At 34.7% G+C, this 21,641-nt stretch overlaps 1 protein-coding gene across 11 annotated transcripts in view; it reads right to left on the bottom strand.

Annotated features, from left to right (window-relative positions):
- Nucleotides 1-1,863: 1,863 nt before the first annotated feature.
- Nucleotides 1,864-21,641, bottom strand: part of LOC18427990 (uncharacterized) — a 40,509-nt gene continuing 20,731 nt past the window's right edge. For 2 of the 11 annotated variants that reach the window (XM_088850335.1, XM_088850332.1), the window contains exons 2-4: nucleotides 4,363-4,435; nucleotides 2,720-2,820; nucleotides 1,864-2,277 (exon numbers count right to left, since the gene is read on the bottom strand). In XM_088850335.1, coding sequence (XP_088706461.1) covers nucleotides 2,126-2,277; nucleotides 2,720-2,813 — 246 coding nt within the window. In that variant the 5' untranslated portion in view covers nucleotides 2,814-2,820; nucleotides 4,363-4,435 and the 3' untranslated portion in view covers nucleotides 1,864-2,125. Of the gene's footprint in view, nucleotides 2,278-2,719; nucleotides 2,821-4,300; nucleotides 4,436-8,924; nucleotides 8,991-12,796; nucleotides 12,860-21,641 lie in introns of all 11 variants that reach the window. The other 9 variants (XM_088850333.1, XM_088850339.1, XM_088850334.1 and 6 more) reach the window with 9 other exon arrangements.

The following is a 21,641-nucleotide window of genomic DNA, read 5'->3' as shown; positions in this document are numbered from 1 at the left end:
ATCACATAGGTATTTCTTTCATCATTCCCACTAACCATGTGACTAACAAAAGACCCACTAACCATGTGACTAACAAAAGAGGGAATTGGTTAAGTAATTAAAGAATTGAAGTCAATGGGTTAGGTTTAGATGACAAAAAGTCCCACCATTGTGTTTATCAAAATAGGAGAATTGTTCTACAAGTTTGGATGTAAAGACAGAGTGGCTGGTGCTGGTGAGGAGAGAGAGAGAGTTTCTAACATTCAAAGAGAGAGAGGCCTATACACAGTGAGAAGGGAGGAAAGAGAGAGGAGAGAGTTTCAAAATTCAAAAAGAGAGAGAGAGAGAGAGAGGTCTATACTCAAGGTGAGCAGGGAAGAAAGAGGTGTCTATGCATGAGCATGTAAAAGAGAGAAAGGGAGGAGAGAGATTCAACATTCAAAGAGAGAGAAAGAGAGGTCTATATACCTAAGGTCAGAAGGGAAGAAAAGGAGAGGGGTTTATAGCCTATACGTATGGGTGAGATGGGAATAATCCACTGTTGAAAAAACTAGACGATTTAACCACTAACCTCCTGATTAGAGCTAGTGTGAAGCAGTGCATATGGTTGAGTGCGATAGACAAGCACTCGAGGCACAAGGTTAAGATATCTTTGGTGAGAGAAAGAAAGCAATAATCTAGTCTCAGCTCTCGGGTCACCACCTTGGGGGAACTCTCTCTTCTCTCTATTATCTAATTCAATCTTTTCTCCTATTTCTTATACCCATGAGAACTATCTGTTCTTTTTGTAGGGGTCACAACTGGTCAGGTCATGTTCGGGTTAGGAATAAAAAAAAAAAATATTATAATATACATTTAATATTGCTTAACTCATATAGTTATATATTTTACATATGGACACTATTAGCATGTGACCAAGCCTGTATAGGTAGAAATGCAAAGCCCTCAATAAATTTATTTTTAAAATAGAATTGGATCTTAACCATCAGAGGATATATATTATTTAAGATGGAGATCATGAATATGAAATAAATAAATAATTTTTGTAAACTATAAATAATAATTCTATTAAAAAAACATTTGGACCATTAGTTTCAAATTTTTTAGATGAACCACCTATTTGCATCCATCTTTTTATACCTTTGGACCGCATATTGCACAAATGCAGTCCAGCTCGCAAGAAACAATTGTTCTTTATATATATATATATATTTATACCGGGGCAAGTCCAAGCTAGATCTGATAAGAGTCCAAGCTAGACCTGGACCCATGTGGGCTGGGTAGGATCCAAGTCATTGGGACTCAGACCCAACCCACGTGGTATAACATCTAGACCCCAACCCAGACCAGACCCAGTTTGACTCGACCGACCCAATTTTCACCCCTACTTCTTTTGATAGGTTGAAGAGAAACTTGCTTCTCTCTGGGATATTAGAAAGAAAGAGACCCGTCTTTAGGCAAAAGGTCAAGCTCCTCCCTCTCTTTAGAGAGAGATCAAGTGTCTAGGCAAAAGGTCAAGGTCGCTCTCTCTCTCGTGTCTGAGAGAAAGGAATGTTGGTGTCTCTGAGTTTGGTGTCTGAGGTAGAAAAATGAAAGTTAAGAACTCTCTCTCGGGGGTAGAGAAATGAGAGTTAAGATCGATCTGTCTCTCTCTCTCATACACACATTTACACATTTGTGAAGACCCTGTCCTAGTTTATGCAACCAGAGCAGCAGCCCAAAGCTTCACAGATCAATAGAAAATGCCATGAACCTAACATGTATAAAGAATCAAAGCCATTGTCTCTTGCTCTTTTCTAACCACTTCCAAATCCATTTCTCCTATCCCAACTTCATTCACCATAAAACCTCCATTTCTCTTGGTAAGCATCATGAAGAAACAAATACTAATAACTCGAGAAATACATAGATGATGACATCATTCGTAATTTCATACAATTGATCAGGATTCACCAACTCAAAACCAAATTCGATTTAGCCAAAATAGCCAAATACTTCCGAATTATTATAATTCTGCTGAGCTCATATTAGAAAGAAGATTTTCTATCCATATAACAAGTAACTGAAGTCCAGGCAAAAAATATCTAGTGAAACAAGAGATATGAACATGAAACTCGAGATTCTCAAATAAAAACACCAGAAAGCATCACGCATCTGGACTGGGGGTCTTCACGATGAAATTCTGGCGACTTATCGGGTTCATCACAACTGGTGGGCCGGCAGTGCGAGGCCAAGCTTGAAACTTCCTGTCAGTTTCTTCCCACCACTCTGGACGAGTCATAGTACTCGGGGTGGTCCCTGGTTATAAGCACAAAATCAGGGACCATGACAGCAAGAAGATGGGGATGAATCTGTCTCTCTCTCTCTCTCTATATATATATAAATATATACACACACACACACGCACATGCACACACACATCTCTTTGACACAAAAATTCACTCTCCTGTCAGACATCTCATATCTCTCTTTCACAGACGGGTATCTCTCACACGCACGCAATCATTTGTATCCCTTCCCTACAAATGCATCTCTCTCTCACACACACACACACGCAAACACACGTACTCCTCTTTGGCACAAAATTATATCTTCTCTCACATACACAGTCATCTCTCCTCTCTCAGTCATCTGTCTCTCTTGTCTTCACACAAACATCTCTCCCCCCCCTCTCTCTCACACACATACACCTCCCAGTTTCTCTCACACACACACAAGGAGAAGAGAGCTACAAACTAACCTCCAAATAGCTTCTTATCAGAAATCACATAATCTAGTGCAAAGCCAAGTACACCAGAACCAACTACAGCCAGGATGATTGACTTGGCAGTCATTTTCAAACTGCAGAAAGAAAAAATATGGAAAAACTATTAGAATTGACTATTGCGCATAGCTAACATATGCTGAAAACAAATATTGAATCGAATGGGGCCAAAAGGGGCAACTTCATCTTTCAATGTCTCTTTCAAAATGGAAGGTGGATATTAACCTTCTCTGAATGCATCTCATTGGAAATTACAGTTAATCTCCAAAATCCATAATATTTTTTTCTCGTCCTGCTAATAGGTTAGCTTATTTAGATTCCTGGGACAAGCTTCAAGTGTTCAAACTCTTTACCACAACAAACAATCTGATGTCTCCTACTGAACCAAAGTTTTCTAAAGGAAAGCACTCTACAGCTTCTAAAGCAAGCTAAGAATTATTAATTCAGAAACGTATTTTACAATTCTTGTGTGTGTGTGTGTGTGTGTGTGTGTGAGAAAAGTCTTAAAAATGCTGTATATATATATATATATATATATATATATATATATATATATATGAAAAGTCTTAAAAACGCCCATAGGCTATTTGCTATAGTGTTTCCCCCTCGTCGACGGTTTTGCCTTAAAACCGCCACGGATCTACGGGAGCTGTGATTTTTGTGTCAATTTTGCGTGAAAAAAATCCTGTCACGGACATACTATATCCGTGACAGACCGCCATAGATCTACTATATCCATGACGGTCTTTAATCCACGCCGTCGGAAAAAATTGGACGGCGCCGAGCCTATGGGCGAAAATACTGTTCATTTTCTCCCATAGGCATTTGTAGTCTCTTCCATATAAATATATATACATATATATATATATATATATATATATATATATATATATATATATATATATATTTATCTTGTTCTTGGATCTGGATTTGCCAGTATCCTGATTTCATATCAAATTTTGAAAATATACATGCTTGAGCAATTCTGTCTAATAAATCTTTTTTATTTGGAATTGGATATCTTATCCATTTTAACACTTTATTTAATGGTTTATAGTTTATTACCAATCTAGGAACTCCTCTTTCTTTTTCAGCATTTTTATTTACATAAAAAGCTGCACAACTCCAAGGTGAAGAACTTGGTCGTATGAGCTTTCTCTGTAGGAGTTCTGCGATTTCTTTTCTACACATTTCTAATAAAACAGTATTCATTTGTATTGGCCTAGCTTTAGTAGGGATTTGGCTTTCAGTGAAGTTTGGTTCATATGGTAAACTGGTAAAGAATTAGAAGACCCGGAAAGATGTTCAATGGAGAAATCAAAGGCAGAGAGAATAGCCTGCCATCGGGCAAATATTTGTTTAGAAATCAAATTTTTAACATCTTTTTGCAGAATATCTTTGGCTGCTTTGCAGTCTGTTCGTATAAGAAAAGGTTGGAACTATTCCACAGTGGAACTGTGCAAACAGTTATAACTGTAGAATTTGTACAACTGTTCTTTCTACTTCATAAGTAAAGATAAAGATACATTTTACTATAAGAAATTAAGTGAGATTGACCACCAAGAAAGTTGGTCCGAGAGTTAAGACAAGAGACAAGTGAACGCCGATGCGAAAAGTACCGCCAAGGCCAGGAGAGCCGCTTAGGGAAAAAAGCTAAGGCCACTGAATGTCCAGATTGTCATTATCCGCAACCTACGGATGGCAAATCTCATAAGAAATCTTACTGGTAAAACTGTACCTTCATCTTCCAAACTTAGAGTTAAAAATAAAGAACAGATAATCATAAATAATATTGAGGAAAATATACAAAATTGGAATATCCCCAAGGTACCAATACATGATGTTTATAATAAAGGATCATTTAAACTTAAGATGGGTTATGCCATCAAGACTGTAGAAGAAAGTCTATCAGTCACGCAAAATCAAGAAGACTTTCACCTACTCTCTAAAAAAGTAATAGAAAAACATAAAGAACATAATTACAAATATTTACACATTGGCCTCATTCAAATAGCCGTAAAACCTTTGACCCGACCAGGGTTGAACACTTCTGTGCTTGTATGCCTAAGAGATACAAGACACAATATATTCACAGACTCTCTACTAGGCATGGTTGAATCCAGCCTCTGTAGTGGTCCAATTTATTTTAACTGTTTTCCTAATTTTTCTGTTTCTTTAGACGATCCCAATATCTTAGATATATTGACAATAAATCTTAAAACACATGGATTCAATATGGTCCATGGATCACAAAATCTTGCTATAGTCTATAGAATATACTATAAAGTCATGAATACATTAAGTCCCAATACCTTAAAACTTGATCAAAAAGATCAAACAATTTTGTTCCAAACAAATATAGAAAAATCTAACATAATAGTTCCAAAAACTATAAAATGGTCAGATGTAATTCTACCTCAATCATGGGCATTACAAAATGCCAATCAACCACAAGAAATTCCTCAACATCATATTCCCAATCATATAATAGAACACACCGATGGAAATGTAGAAATACAATTTCAAAATACAAATTCACGAATACAAGATGATATTGACATAAATAGGAAGAGAAATAGTAAACAGAATATACCAAGTAGAAAATCAATTTCTCACAACCCAAATGTTATTATATTACCTCCTCCTCCTAGTCATAGTCGGCCTTCTTCATCCAATAATCAAATGTCTTTATCCAATTCAAACATACAATTTCAAGGAACACACAGGACCAGAGATAATATTGTAATTCCAACATATACATCAACATCTCATCTTACAACTTCTAATACTGAACCCAGTATAGAAGAATTACATGACTTTCAAGTTTGTACATTACAACTTGAAGAAGATGATCCTACTCAATATTCAGAAGAATATATAGCAGCCTATCTAGCAGCTAAGCTAGAAAGGAAACAAAGAAAAATAAATAAAGCTTTTATTAAAAAAGATTATTTATCAAAAGAAAATAAAAATATCCGAGAATGGTATTTAAAAAGGTTTCAGCCACCTAGACTAATGGAATTACTACATAAAAAATATAATAAGTTCTTGCACAAAGAAAGATTAAATATAGGATTTTTTCACTGGCTAAAAAATCTATGTTTAGAGAAAAATATTACTATTCCCTCGTTTAATAAAATTCAAAAAATTCAAACAATAGAAGAAAAGACATATATAAGTACTGATGGTACTACAACTGCTAGTATACATCCACCGGAGAAAAGTATTATACTTAAAGCAGGCATTCCAAAGAAAAATGAGCCTGTACACTCCTCATCCTTCTATGACATAGTGGCTACACCATATAAAGCCATACCCAAGGAAATAAATAAAAAACAAGAATATATACCTCATATTGTAGAACAAAATAATTATACCAACCTATATCTACAATCGCTTGGAAAGCAAACTGAACGAATAGAGAGAATAGTATCCAAAGAAATACCTACTATATCTCCCATTCCTAAGTCCGTATTATTCAAACCACCTCCTGAGTTAAATAAGAATAAATTCCACATTGGAGAAAATAATAAATCCCTTATGGATCAATTAATCTCCAAACTGTCCCAATTAGATCTAAAAGGAGTACCTTCACCTCAAATCAATATTCCTGTACCAACTATTACTTCCCAAATACCTGAGTCATCTGACAAAGGAAAAGCTGTCATACCTGAGCATGAAACAATGATGCTCACAGAGGAAGAACCCATAATAGAGGATACAATCCAAAATCAGGAAAAAGCATTTATGAATACTACACCTCTAAGGGATACCATCAATAAAATAGCTTATGGAAAATACTGGAAACCCATAACAGCCTTACCATATCATAAGAGACCAACTCCTGTTGATATTCAAATGGAAGAAGATTCAATACAACAGGCAGTATCTTATTCTGGTAGATCAATAGTTAACTGGCAAATTGATGGATTATCTGAATTAAAAATACTAGATGTCATGAGACATATGACCATGTATGCCTCTGCAAATAAAATGGCAGGCAATCATGATCAAGAAGTTGCCAAAGCAATAGTAAATGGATTCACAGGATGGTTAAGAGGATGGTGGGATTTTTATGTGGATGATGATACCAAACAAAGGATTTTAAACAATACTAGACAATGGACTGGAAGAAATGAACAAAATCAAGAAGTTATATATACAGAAAGTGATGCTGTTAATACCTTGATATACACAATCACTTTACATTTTGTAGGCAGTACTTCATTACTAGCAGCAAGATCAGAAGACTTGCTATCTAATTTACGCTGTCCTACTCTTTCTCATTATAAATGGTATAAAGATGTATTCTTTTCAAGGCTTTTAATACGTGAAGATTGCCAGCTAGACCATTGGAAGGAAAAATTCATAGCTGGTCTTCCATATCTATTTGCAGAAAAAGTCAAGGAAAGACTTCGCAAAAAACATAATGGAATAATAGTATATTCATCATATACACTCGGAGAACTCTCCGCAGAAATATGTGCAGAAGGCTTAGCCCTCTGTACTGATATGAAATTAAAAAGACAAATAGATAAACAAAAGCTCACCAAGAAAAAAGAACTTGGAGACTTTTGTGAGCAATTTGGCTATTACTTAGATAGAAAGAATATGCCTGATTACGTAAAGAAAAAGAAGAAAAAATACAAAAAAGAAAAATATATTCAAGGCAAAAAGAAGAATATGGATAAAGAATACTATAAAAAGTCAAAGAGAAAATTAATCAATAAATTTTCCCCAAATACAAAGAAAAAGAAAAAACTCCCAGTATGCTATAAGTGTGGTAAAATAGGACATTATAAGCACCAATGTAAAGTAAAGAAGAAAATAGATTCATTGAATTTAGATGATTCAACCAAAGCAAAATTAAAACATATAATATCATATGATTCTTCCTCCTCTACTTCAAGTGGTTCTTATACTGAAGAAATAGACAGTAATGATCTTGATCTTATCGGTTCAGATAGTTCTTATACTGAGACTACTACAGAATCATCAGAGGACTGTAGTTATCCATTACCTCAACATAATGTTCATACACTCACTCAGGAAGATAATTTTATACTGGACATTATAGATAAAATAACTGATCCTGAGGAGAAAAGAGCTATCATTACCCAATTTATCAATATTACCAAAAATAAATCAAAATCACCTATTATCAAAAATCCAGATGAATATAACTTCTCTGCCATTATCAAAAGAGTAAGTGATCAACACACTTCTCAAAAAGAACCTACAATCTCTGATCTCAAAAAAGAGATTAAAGAAATAAAATCTGAAATAGTACAATTGAAAGGAAGAATTCAAATATTAGAATTACAACAAATGTCTCAACAAAATTCTGAGACAGATGAAATAGAATTCAATGACTTGATAACAGATAACCCAATAGAAACCATTGATCCAATAGAGACTATTGAAATACCAACAATACCAAATTCTTCAGTTAATTTGATAAATAAAATAGTTGTACAAAAATGGTTTGTCCAAGTCAAAATCATTGTTGCCAAGAATTATAGTTTTGAAACATCAGCCCTTATAGATTCAAGAGCTGACCTCAATTGCATAAACGAAGGACTTGTACCTTCAAAATATTTTGATAAAACTACTCAAATATTAAATACAGCAGATGGCAGTAGATTATTTATCAAATATAAATTATCCAATGCCTCTGTATGTAATAATCACCAATGTATTGATACACCATTTATTATGGTTAAAGGATTAAGCCAATCCGTAATCCTAGGAGTCCCATTCCTAACATTGCTCTATCCTCTAACCATTAATGAAACAGGAATTTCATCAACAATTCAAAACATTCCAATACATTTCAACTTCATACATAAACCAAAATTAAAAGAATTAAATAATGTCAAAAGTCAATTACAAGACAAAGAAAAATTTCTTTGTACACTTAAACAGGAAGTCAAATACAAAGCAATTGAAGAGCAAATACAAATGCCTTCAATACAACAAAGAATTCAATCAATACAAAAGCAAATAGAAACATCAATATGTAGCGAACATCCTAATGCTTTTTGGGATAGGAAAAAGCATAGTATAAGTTTACCATATGAACCAAACTTCACTGAAAGCCAAATCCCTACTAAAGCTAGGCCAATACAAATGAATACTGTTTTATTAGAAATGTGTAGAAAAGAAATCGCAAAACTCTTACAGAGAAAGCTCATACGACCAAGTTCTTCACCTTGGAGTTGTGCAGCTTTTTATGTGAATAAAAATGCTGAAAAAGAAAGAGGAGTTCCTAGATTGGTAATAAACTATAAACCATTAAATAAAGTGTTAAAATGGATAAGATATCCAATTCCAAATAAAAAAGATTTATTAGACAGAATTGCTCAAGCATGTATATTTTCAAAATTTGATATGAAATCAGGATACTGGCAAATCCAGATCCAAGAACAAGATAAATATAAAACTGCATTTAATGTTCCATTTGGTCAATAAGAATGGAATGTAATGCCTTTTGAATTAAAGAATGCACCATCAGAATTTCAAAAAAAAATGAATGATGTTTTCAACTCTTACTACCATTTTATGATAGTTTATATTGACGATGTCTTAATATTCTCTGAATCTATCGATCAACACATTAAACATATAAATACATTTATCCATGCTGTCAGCCAAGCAGGCTTAGTTGTTTCTGCCAGAAAAATTACACTTTTCAAAACCAATATTAGGTTTTTAGGACATATGATACACCATGGTACTATTATCCCAATAGACAGATCCATAGCTTTTGCTGATAAATTTCCTGATAAGATTCTTGATAAAACTGAATTACAAAGGTTTTTAGGATGTCTCAATTACGTAAGTGATTTCTATCCTAACCTTGCTTTGGATTCCAAACCATTATATGATAGACTCAAGAAGAATCCACCTCCTTGGTCTGATATTCATACACGAGCAATACAGGTAATAAAGAGTAAGGTCAAAACCCTTGAATGCCTTTCTCTTCCACATCCTACTGCTTTTAAAATCATTGAATGTGATGCCTCTGATAAAGGACTTGGTGGCATCTTAAAACAACAAATAGATTCCAAAGAACAATTATTACGTTATACTTCAAAGGCTTGGAATTCAACCCAATTGAATTACTCAATGGTTAAAAAAGAATTATTAGCCATTGTTCATTGTGTCACAAAGTTTCAAAGTGATGTTTTAAACCAACCTTTTCTTATACGAACAGACTGCAAAGCAGCCAAAGATATTCTGCAAAAAGATGTTAAAAATTTGATTTCTAAACAAATATTTGCCCGATGGCAGGCTATTCTCTCTGCCTTTGATTTCTCCATTGAACATCTTCCCGGGTCTTCTAATTCTTTACCCGATTTTCTGACCCGTGAATTTTTGCAGGGGGGGCAACACTGACGCCAACGACGAATCACCACTTTCACTTGCACTTCAATTATTCCAAGATAATCTTTCTGATAAGGATCTTTCATCCTTAAATATGGGCTCCCGAGGCAATACTCGCCGGGAAAAACAACCCATGCACTCTTTAGTTCCATATGAAGGGGAACCCTCACCCCTGAATATTCGTTCACCATCTCAATCACCAGTTCATCAAATTACATACCCAGAAGCACGAACTTCAACTCCTACGTTTTCACCTGCCCAATCCAAGTCCACTCTTCCTACCAATACTCCCAGATCTGAATACATTGAAAGGGCCTTTTTAATGGACATTACCATTGATGAACATCAGGTTCACATGGATCCAAGCAAGCTTGCACCATTATACCTACTAAATCATCTTAATCCTATCAATGGGGTTAAGACCAGAGAGTATTATGAAGCAATTCTAATGGAAACAGGATCCATCTCTGTTGTCCATTATTTTCAACAAAATACTCGAATCATAGCCTATTCAAAGGTACAGAAAAAAAAGCTTCTTCCTTATATTGAGTGGGGTTCTAATCCCGCACAAGGGAAGAAATTACAAAATCCTGAATTTTCTTATAAATATTTCAAATATGCTGAGTACATAGAAGCTTGGCATAAATTTTTCTATTATCAAAACCCCAACAATACTCATAGCTTGTATTTGCAATTCCGGCTACCAATTTTTGAAAGGTTCCCCACTTGGTTTCAAAACTGGTATTTCGTGTGGGGATCAACTGCTATGATTTTACCTCCTGCTTTTAAGGAGTTGCAGGAGCAATTTATACAATACAATAATATCAATAATTCAGTTGACACTCACCTTTACTTTATGGCTTTATACCAAATCCCTTGGATTATGAAATGGGATTATACCATATCACCCAATACTTCCAATGATTATACATACATCCCTCGATTGGGAAAAACCATCTCTGTAAAATGGTGGGATATCTTTCAAATGGATCTCACCAAAGCCACTCCAAAAAGAATACCACCTAAAGCACCTATATACCAGGAAAACCCAAATACTCCAAACACTTCATTCGATTTTCCTACCTACTTGAGAAATATGCTTCAAACCAACCCACATGCCTCCAAGGACGAACTTGAAAAACAAATGAGAGAGATCTTCGCTGAAGCGGGAAGAAAACCCACATCTTCAGAAGAAACAGTTCAGTCCTCTCCATTACACACCAATAGGTATCTCCAGCTCAGTCAGAAGGATCCAGAAGAAATTGATCCAGACGAAACAGATCCAGAAGAAGAAGATCCAGACGAATTCAGCCAGAGACCATGAATAATCATCATCACCGTCCAAGAAGAAAGACAGTATATGGGTCCTACCACCAAAGGCAAACACTCCTATTGTAATAGGGCCAATAGAGCCGATGCACATAGATACTTTTTATTTTTTTTTGCAAAAAGCATCTTCCTATGCTTGTCCACTAGCACCTCTCTCTCCCCCTTGTCGTTTTCCACCGACATATTTCTCTCTCCTCTCTTTCACACACTGTTTCTTTCTTTTGTCCTTTACTGATAATGGAGGACAGCTAGTCCACCTTCTTTTGTCTTCATCCACCGACAAAGGCATCTCATGCCAGCTGTTCCACCCTCTCTTGTCTTCATCTGCCGACAACGGCATCTTTTCCTTTTGTCTTCTTCCAATAATGGTTGCCAGTTGGACGAAGAGATTCTCTTCGACCTCTATAAGAAGGAAGCCCTTTCCTCTTCCTCAGCAGGGCCTCACTCCTCTTCTCTCCTACTAAGAGCCTAACTTCTCTCCTCTCTTCCAAAAAGCCGAAGCCTTCTCTGAACCCTTATCGGAAAACCTCTGAGCCTTTACCAGAAAACCTCTGAGCCCTTATCGGAAAACCTCTGAGCCTTTACCTGAAAACCTTTAAGCCTTTACCAGAAAATCTCTGAGCTTTCCCCAAAACCGCTGAGCTTCTCCCTGAACCTTTGCAACCTACCTCTACAACTTACCTTGAACCTCTGTACCCAGGCCTCAGACCTCAGACCTCAAAACCTCCTACCTTTGCAACTTTACCTTAGACCTTGCAAACTTCTGCATTCCTGAAACCTCGTCCCAGAAACTTTATCACAAGCCAAACCTCTGTACACCTGAACGAACCTCTGCAACAGTCCCTCCATACCATTTCTATCTACAGCTATCATTGCCCTCATAGCTGAATCAGGTTCTCTCGCACCTCACTCTTACTTATGTGTGATTGCAATATTCATAACTTGCCTTCGTACTGTCCTCACCACTGGAAACTCTTTTCCAGTTACTGTGTATGTACCCAGTAAGTCTCTTACTTTCTTTTTAAGTTTTCTCTGTTTTTACTCTCAGTTTTATTTCCTGTTTTCATCTTTCTTTCCTCTGTAATATTTCCCTGTTTGAAAGCACCTGTGAAAATAAATAAAATGCTAGTGTGATTTTTTGTAAAATTCCATGCTTACTCGTTATGCAGTTTAATTCCATGCTTACTCGTTATGCAGTTTAAAATCCTATTCAATATTAAGATAGGTAACACTAGTTACGCTCAGTGGATCGTACTTGATATCTCAATAGTTCCATTCATAGGAATTATATTATTTTGTTTAAATTATTATAAAATATTAAAATCAATAGTAACTTACAACAGCTTGCTGTTCACATACTTGTTATAGTCCTGAAAATCTCTTCCAAATAAAACTGAACACCTGAAACATAAAACCCAATAAATAAAAGTTCGTTAAGCCAGAACAAATGACAGTGCTGTAGATCCTGACGCAAAATACGTGAAGATTGCCAACTAGACCATTGGAAGGAAAAATTCATAGCTGGTCTTCCATATCTATTTGCAGAAAAAGTCAAGGAAAGACTTCGCAAAAAACATAATGGAATAATAGTATATTCATCATATACACTCGGAGAACTCTCCGCAGAAATATGTGCAGAAGGCTTAGCCCTCTGTACTGATATGAAATTAAAAAGACAAATAGACAAACAAAAGCTCACCAAGAAAAAAGAACTTGGAGACTTTTGTGAGCAATTTGGCTATTACTTAGATAGAAAGAATATGCCTGATTACGTAAAGAAAAAGAAGAAAAAATACAAAAAAGAAAAATATATTCAAGGCAAAAAGAAGAATAAGGATAAAGAATACTATAAAAAGTCAAAGAGAAAATTAATCAATAAATTTTTTCCAAATACAAAGAAAAAGAAAAAACTCCCAGTATGCTATAAGTGTGGTAAAATAGGACATTATAAGCACCAATGTAAAGTAAAGAAGAAAATAGATTCATTGAATTTAGATGATTCAACCAAAGCAAAATTAAAACATATAATATCATATGATTCTTCCTCCTCTACTTCAAGTGGTTCTTATACTGAAGAAATAGACAGTAATGATCTTGATCTTATCGGTTCAGATAGTTCTTATACTGAGACTACTACAGAATCATCAGAGGACTGTAGTTGTCCATTACCTCAACATAATGTTCATACACTCACTCAGGAAGATAATTTTATACTGGACATTATAGATAAAATAACTGATCCTGAGGAGAAAAGAGCTATCATTACCCAATTTATCAATATTACCAAAAATAAATCAAAATCACCTATTATCAAAAGTCCAGATGAATATAACTTCTCTGCCATTATCAAAAGAGTAAGTGATCAACACACTTCTCAAAAAGAACCTACAATCTCTGATCTCAAAAAAGAGATTAAAGAAATAAAATCTGAAATAGTACAATTGAAAGGAAGAATTCAAATATTAGAATTACAACAAATGTCTCAACAAAATTCTGAGACAGATGAAATAGAATTCAATGACTTGATAACAGATAACCCAATAGAAACCATTGATCCAATAGAGACTATTGGAATACCAACAATACCAAATTCTTCGGTTAATTTGATAAATAAAATAGTTGTACAAAAATGGTTTGTCCAAGTCAAAATCATTGTTGCCAAGAATTATAGTTTTGAAACATCAGCCCTTATAGATTCAGGAGCTGACCTCAATTGCATAAACGAAGGACTTGTACCTTCAAAATATTTTGATAAAACTACTCAAATATTAAATACAGCAGATGGCAGTAGATTATTTATCAAATATAAATTATCCAATGCCTCTGTATGTAATAATCACCAATGTATTGATACACCATTTATTATGGTTAAAGGATTATTTTATTTGGAAGAGATTTTCAGGACTATAACAAGTATGTGAACAGCAAGCTGTTGTAAGTTACTATTGATTGTAATATTTTATAATAATTTAAACAGAATAATATAATTCCTATGAATGGAACTATTGAGATATCAAGTACGATCCACTGAGCGTAACTAGTGTTACCTATCTTAATATTGAATAGGATTTTAAACTGCATAACGAGTAAGCATGGAATTAAACTGCATAACGAGTAAGCATGGAATTTTACAAAAAATCACACTAGCATTTTATTTATTTTCACAGGTGCTTTCAAACAGGGAAATATTACAGAGGAAAGAAAGATGAAAACAGGAAATAAAACTGAGAGTAAAAACAGAGAAAACTTAAAAAGAAAGTAAGAGACTTACTGGGTACATACACAGTAACTGGAAAAGAGTTTCCAGTGGTGAGGACAGTACGAAGGCAAGTTATGAATATTGCAATCACACATAAGTAAGAGTGAGGTGAGAGAGAACCTGATTCAGCTATGAGGGCAATGATAGCTGTAGATAGAAATGGTATGGAGGGACTGTTGCAGAGGTTCGTTCAGGTGTACAGAGGTTTGGCTTGTGATAAAGTTTTTGGGACGAGGTTTCAGGAATGCAGAAGTTTACAAGGTCTAAGGTAAAGTTGCAAAGGTAGGAGGTTTTGAGGTCTGAGGTCTGAGGCCTGGGTACAGAGGTTCAAGGTAAGTTGTAGAGGTAGGTTGCAAAGGTTCAGGGAGAAGCTCAGCGGTTTTGGGGAAAGCTCAGAGATTTTCTGGTAAAGGCTTAAAGGTTTTCAGGTAAAGGCTCAGAGGTTTTCCGATAAGGGCTCAGAGGTTTTCTGGTAAAGGCTCAGAGGTTTTCCGATAAGGGTTCAGAGAAGGCTTCGGCTTTTTGGAAGAGAGGAGAGAAGTTAGGCTCTTAGTAGGAGAGAAGAGGAGTGAGGCCCTGCTGAGGAAGAGGAAAGGGCTTCCTTCTTATAGAGGTCGAAGAGAATCTCTTCGTCCAACTGGCAACCATTATTGGAAGAAGACAAAAGGAAAAGATGCCGTTGTCGACAGATGAAGACAAGAGAGGGTGGAACAGCTGGCATGAGATGCCTTTGTCAGTAGATGAAGACAAAAGAAGGTGGACTAGCTGTCCTCCATTATCAGTAAAGGACAAAAGAAAGAAACAGTGTGTGAAAGAGAGGAGAGAGAAATATGTCGGTGGAAAACGACAAGGGGGAGAGAGAGGTGCTAGTGGACAAGCATAAGAAGATGCTTTTTGCAAAAAAAATAAAAAGTATCTATGTGCATCGGCTCTATTGGCCCTATTACAATAGGAGTGTTTGCCTTTGGTGGTAGGACCCATATACTGTCTTTCTTCTTGGACGGTGATGATGATTATTCATGGTCTCTGGCTGAATTCGTCTGGATCTTCTTCGTCTGGATCTGTTTCGTCTGGATCTGTTTCTTCTGGATCCTTCTGACTGAGCTGGAGATACCTATTGGTGTGTAATGGAGAGGACTGAACTGTTTCTTCTGAAGATGTGGGTTTTCTTCCCGCTTCAGCGAAGATCTCTTTCATTTGTTTTTCAAGTTCGTCCTTGGAGGCATGTGGGTTGGTTTGAAGCATATTTCTCAAGTAGGTAGGAAAATCGAATGAAGTGTTTGGAGTATTTGGGTTTTCCTGGTATATAGGTGCTTTAGGTGGTATTCTTTTTGGAGTGGCTTTGGTGAGATCCATTTGAAAGATATCCCACCATTTTACAGAGATGGTTTTTCCCAATCGAGGGATGTATGTATAATCATTGGAAGTATTGGGTGATATGGTATAATCCCATTTCATAATCCAAGGGATTTGGTATAAAGCCATAAAGTAAAGGTGAGTGTCAACTGAATTATTGATATTATTGTATTGTATAAATTGCTCCTGCAACTCCTTAAAAGCAGGAGGTAAAATCATAGCAGTTGATCCCCACACGAAATACCAGTTTTGAAACCAAGTGGGGAACCTTTCAAAAATTGGTAGCCGGAATTGCAAATACAAGCTATGAGTATTGTTGGGGTTTTGATAATAGAAAAATTTATGCCAAGCTTCTATGTACTCAGCATATTTGAAATATTTATAAGAAAATTCAGGATTTTGTAATTTCTTCCCTTGTGCGGGATTAGAACCCCACTCAGTATAAGGAATAAGTTTTTTTATCTGTACCTTTGAATAGGCTATGATTCGGGTATTTTGTTGAAAATAATGGACAACAGAGATGGATCCTGTTTCCATTAGAATTGCTTCATAATACTCTCTGGTCTTAACCCCATTGATAGGATTAAGATGATTTAGTAGGTATAATGGTGCAAGCTTGCTTGGATCCATGTGAACCTGATGTTCATCAATGGTAATGTCCATTAAAAAGGCCCTTTCAATGTATTCAGATCTGGGAGTATTGGTAGGAAGAGTGGACTTGGATTGGGTAGGTGAAAACGTAGGAGTTGAAGTTCGTGCTTCTGGGTATGTAATTTGATGAACTGGTGATTGAGATGGTGAACGAATATTCAGGGGTGAGGGTTCCCCTTCATATGGAACTAAAGAGTGCATGGGTTGTTTTCCAAAGCGAGTATTGCCTCAGGAGCCCATATTTAAGGATGAAAGATCCTTATCAGAAAGATTATCTTGGAATAATTGAAGTGCAAGTGAAAGTGGTGATTCGTCGTTGGCGTCAGTGATTGAACACCTGAAACATAAAACCCAATAAATAAAAGTTCGTTAAGCCAGAACAAATGACAGTGCTGTAGATCCTGGCGCAAAGTGGTATCAGAGCCATACAGTGATACACTGTCAAACAAATTACAACAGTAGAACTATTCCACAGTGGAACTGTGCAAACAGTTATAACTGTAGAATTTGTACAACTGTTCTTTCTACTTCATAAGTAAAGATAAAGATACATTTTACTATAAGAAATTAAGTGAGATTGACCACCAAGAAAGTTGGTCCGAGAGTTAAGACAAGAGACAAGTGAACGCCGATGCGAAAAGTACCGCCAAGGCCAGGAGAGCCGCTTAGGGAAAAAAGCTAAGGCTACTGAATGTCCAGATTGTCATTATCCGCAACCTACGGATGGCAAATCTCATAAGTAATCTTACTGGTAAAACTGTACCTTCATCTTCCAAACTTAGAGTTAAAAATAAAGAACAGATAATCATAAATGATATTGAGGAAAATATACAAAATTGGAATATCCCCAAGGTACCAATACATGATGTTTATAATAAAGGATCATTTAAACTTAAGATGGGTTATGCCATCAAGACTGTAGAAGAAAGTCTATCAGTCACGCAAAATCAAGAAGACTTTCACCTACTCTCTAAAAAAGTAATAGAAAAACATAAAGAACATAATTACAAATATTTACACATTTGCCTCATTCAAATAGCCGTAAAACCTTTGACCCGACCAGGGTTGAACACTTCTGTGCTTGTATGCCTAAGAGATACAAGACACAATATATTCACAGACTCTCTACTAGGCATGGTTGAATCCAGCCTCTGTAGTGGTCCAATTTATTTTAACTGTTTTCCTAATTTTTCTGTTTCTTTAGACGATCCCAATATCTTAGATATATTGACAATAAATCTTAAAACACATGGATTCAATATGGTCCATGGATCACAAAATCTTGCTATAGTCTATAGAATATACTATAAAGTCATGAATACATTAAGTCCCAATACCTTAAAACTTGATCAAAAAGATCAAACAATTTTGTTCCAAACAAATATAGAAAAATCTAACATAATAGTTCCAAAAACTATAAAATGGTTAGATGTAATTCTACCTCAATCATGGGCATTACAAAATGCCAATCAACCACAAGAAATTCCTCAACATCATATTCCCAATCATATAATAGAACACACCGATGGAAATGTAGAAATACAATTTCAAAATACAAATTCACGAATACAAGATGATATTGACATAAATAGGAAGAGAAATAGTAAACAGAATATACCAAGTAGAAAATCAATTTCTCACAACCCAAATGTTATTATATTACCTCCTCCTCCTAGTCATAGTCAGCCTTCTTCATCCAATAATCAAATGTCTTTATCCAATTCAAACATACAATTTCAAGGAACACACAGGACCAGAGATAATATTGTAATTCCAACATATACATCAACATCTCATCTTACAACTTCTAATACTGAACCCAGTATAGAAGAATTACATGACTTTCAAGTTTGTACATTACAACTTGAAGAAAATGATCCTACTCAATATTCAGAAGAATATATAGCAGCCTATCTAGCAGCTAAGCTAGAAAGGAAACAAAGAAAAATAAATAAAGCTTTTATTAAAAAAGATTATTTATCAGAAGAAAATAAAAATATCCGAGAATGGTATTTAAAAAGGTTTCAGCCACCTAGACTAATGGAATTACTACATAAAAAATATAATAAGTTCTTGCACAAAGAAAGATTAAATATAGGATTTTTTCACTGGCTAAAAAATCTATGTTTAGAGAAAAATATTACTATTCCCTCGTTTAATAAAATTCAAAAAATTCAAACAATAGAAGAAAAGACATATAAGTACTGATGGTACTGCAACTGCTAGTATATATCCACCGGAGAAAAGTATTATACTTAAAGCAGGCATTCCAAAGAAAAATGAGCCTGTACACTCCTCATCCTTCTATGACATAGTGGCTACACCATATAAAGCCATACCCAAGGAAATAAATAAAAAACAAGAATATATACCTCATATTGTAGAACAAAATAATTATACCAACCTATATCTACAATCGCTTGGAAATAGAGAGAATAGTATCCAAAGAAATACCTACTATATCTCCCATTCCTAAGTCAGTATTATTCAAACCACCTCCTGAGTTAAATAAGAATAAATTCCACATTGGAGAAAATAATAAATCCCTTATGGATCAATTAATCTCCAAACTGTCCCAATTAGATCTAAAAGGAGTACCTTCACCTCAAATCAATATTCCTGTACCAACTATTACTTCCCAAATACCTGAGTCATCTGACAAAGGCAAAGCTGTCATACCTGAGCATGAAACAATGATGCTCACAGAGGAAGAACCCATAATAGAGGATACAATCCAAAATCAGGAAAAAGCATTTATGGATACTACACCTCTAAGGGATACCATCAATAAAATAGCTTATGGAAAATACTGGAAACCCATAACAGCCTTACCATATCATAAGAGACCAACTCCTGTTGATATTCAAATGGAAGAAGATTCAATACAACAGGCAGTATCTTATTCTAGTAGATCAATAGTTAACTGGCAAATTGATGGATTATCTGAATATATATATATATATATATATATAAACTAACAATAGCTGGGCATCTATAATGAATAGTAATATAGGTACAATGCCAACCATCAGATCTTCATCATGTAGTTCAGAATGCATATCATTATATGAATTTTAATATTTTTTCTAGAAATTGGATCATAATGAAATTGTAGACATGTGTACTAAATAATAGGGTGCACAATTAAAAAATATATAAAAAATATTTCCCAAAATATAAAATAAGCGAAATACCCCTGAAAAATAATGGGGGTAATTTGGTCATTTTAAATTATTGAAAATAATATGGTGCGCAATAGTGTTAGGTATATACACCCAAAATTTCATCTTAACACTCACGCACACGCACGCACACGCACACGCACGCACGCACACACAGGTATCCGGAACCTTTCAATAACTTGAAAATTTATGTTCAACCCTAATTTTGAAATTCAGAACTTGAAACGAAGCAAATCATGTAGATCTATAAACACTTGAAAATCTTGAAAATAGACGGTTCATATCACTTGTTACAAGATGCACTATTTTTAAGACTTGAAATTTTTTTCAACTTTATATCCATACATCTCGAGGTCGAGATGATCAATTGGATAGTTTTCCAACTCCAGAATACTCTTTTCTATTGGATTTTTGAGGTGCACCTTACTTCTATAGTATAAGGTTGCAACCTTATATAAACCTTTTCCACACACACACACACATATACGTTTTTTTAGAATACATCACACTAATGGTGAACTTAGAATTTCCTACTCCGAAATATTGGATACTGAAATGCCCTTACAAATATAAAAATAGACTTATCATATAGGAAGAACTTCATGTTCTGTTATATATATATATATATATATATATATATATATATATGGGAGAGTCAGAGGTCAGCCCACTGGCTAACAGCCACAGTAAATGCCCAATGGCCCAAATGAAATATGGGCTAATCCAATGGTCACGATTGCATTTTGTATTTGAATTTTAATTATTTTTGAAAAATTCAATTTATTTGAAAGTTTTGAGTGTCCACTCTTGAAAAATCGGCAAACTTAATAAAAATACTAAAAAAAATTAAAAATAAATTGATCAAAATACCCTTGATAGATGCAAGGGTATTTTGGCCAATTTATTTTTTGCGCATACTTTTTTTTAATATTTGTATTAGGTACGCCTTGATGAGAAGAGTGAATGCTCCAAATTTTAAGTGATTTAGATTTGTAAAAAAAAATTAAAATTAAAATACAAAATACTATAATAACCATCAGATCGGCTCAGATTCAATCTGTCCTGTTGGGCTTACACTATTCCCTCCGCTAGTGGGCTGACAGTATCTTTTCCATATATATATATATATAAAGAAGACGTCTCGTTTAATAAATCTTCATCTTTTATTATTCCTATATCTGATTCTTCATCAGAACTTTCTAAATATGAGGAAGAGGTAGTATCATTATCATTATCATATAGTTGAATAATTTCATATAACTGATTTCTTATATTTTCATCTAATATTAATGATTCTATCTTTTTCTTTATATTACAATTAGTTTTATAGTGTCCTAATTTTCCACATTTATAACATCGAGGTATTTTTCTTTTAGGCCTTTTATTTTTAGAATTTCCTTTATAAGGTTGTTCGTATTTTTTATATTTATTTTTCTTATATCCTTTTTTTCTCTTTTCTGTTTTTATTCTTTTATGGGGTTTATTTTGGGAAAGATTTAGACTATATCCGAATTGTTCGCAAAAATCACCAAGTTCTTAGTGACCAGTTATCTTTTGCTTTTCAAGCTGTTTTTTGAGTTTTAGACCATCAGACTTAGATGGAGAAGAGGTAGCTTCGGATGTTTCTTCCTGTATTATTTTTAATAGCTGATTTTCCAGTTCATCTTTGGTTGCTATAGGGTTTTGTCTTCGTATTTGTCTTATATATTCGGCGAAAGTATTTGGGTCAAATTTA

This window comes from Amborella trichopoda, chromosome 10 (assembly GCF_054954075.1).
Source record: "Amborella trichopoda isolate Santa Cruz 75 chromosome 10, AtrichopodaSantaCruz75HAP2 v2.0, whole genome shotgun sequence".
Lineage (NCBI taxonomy): Eukaryota > Viridiplantae > Streptophyta > Magnoliopsida > Amborellales > Amborellaceae > Amborella > Amborella trichopoda.
This window is presented reverse-complemented; position numbering and strand designations above follow the sequence as displayed.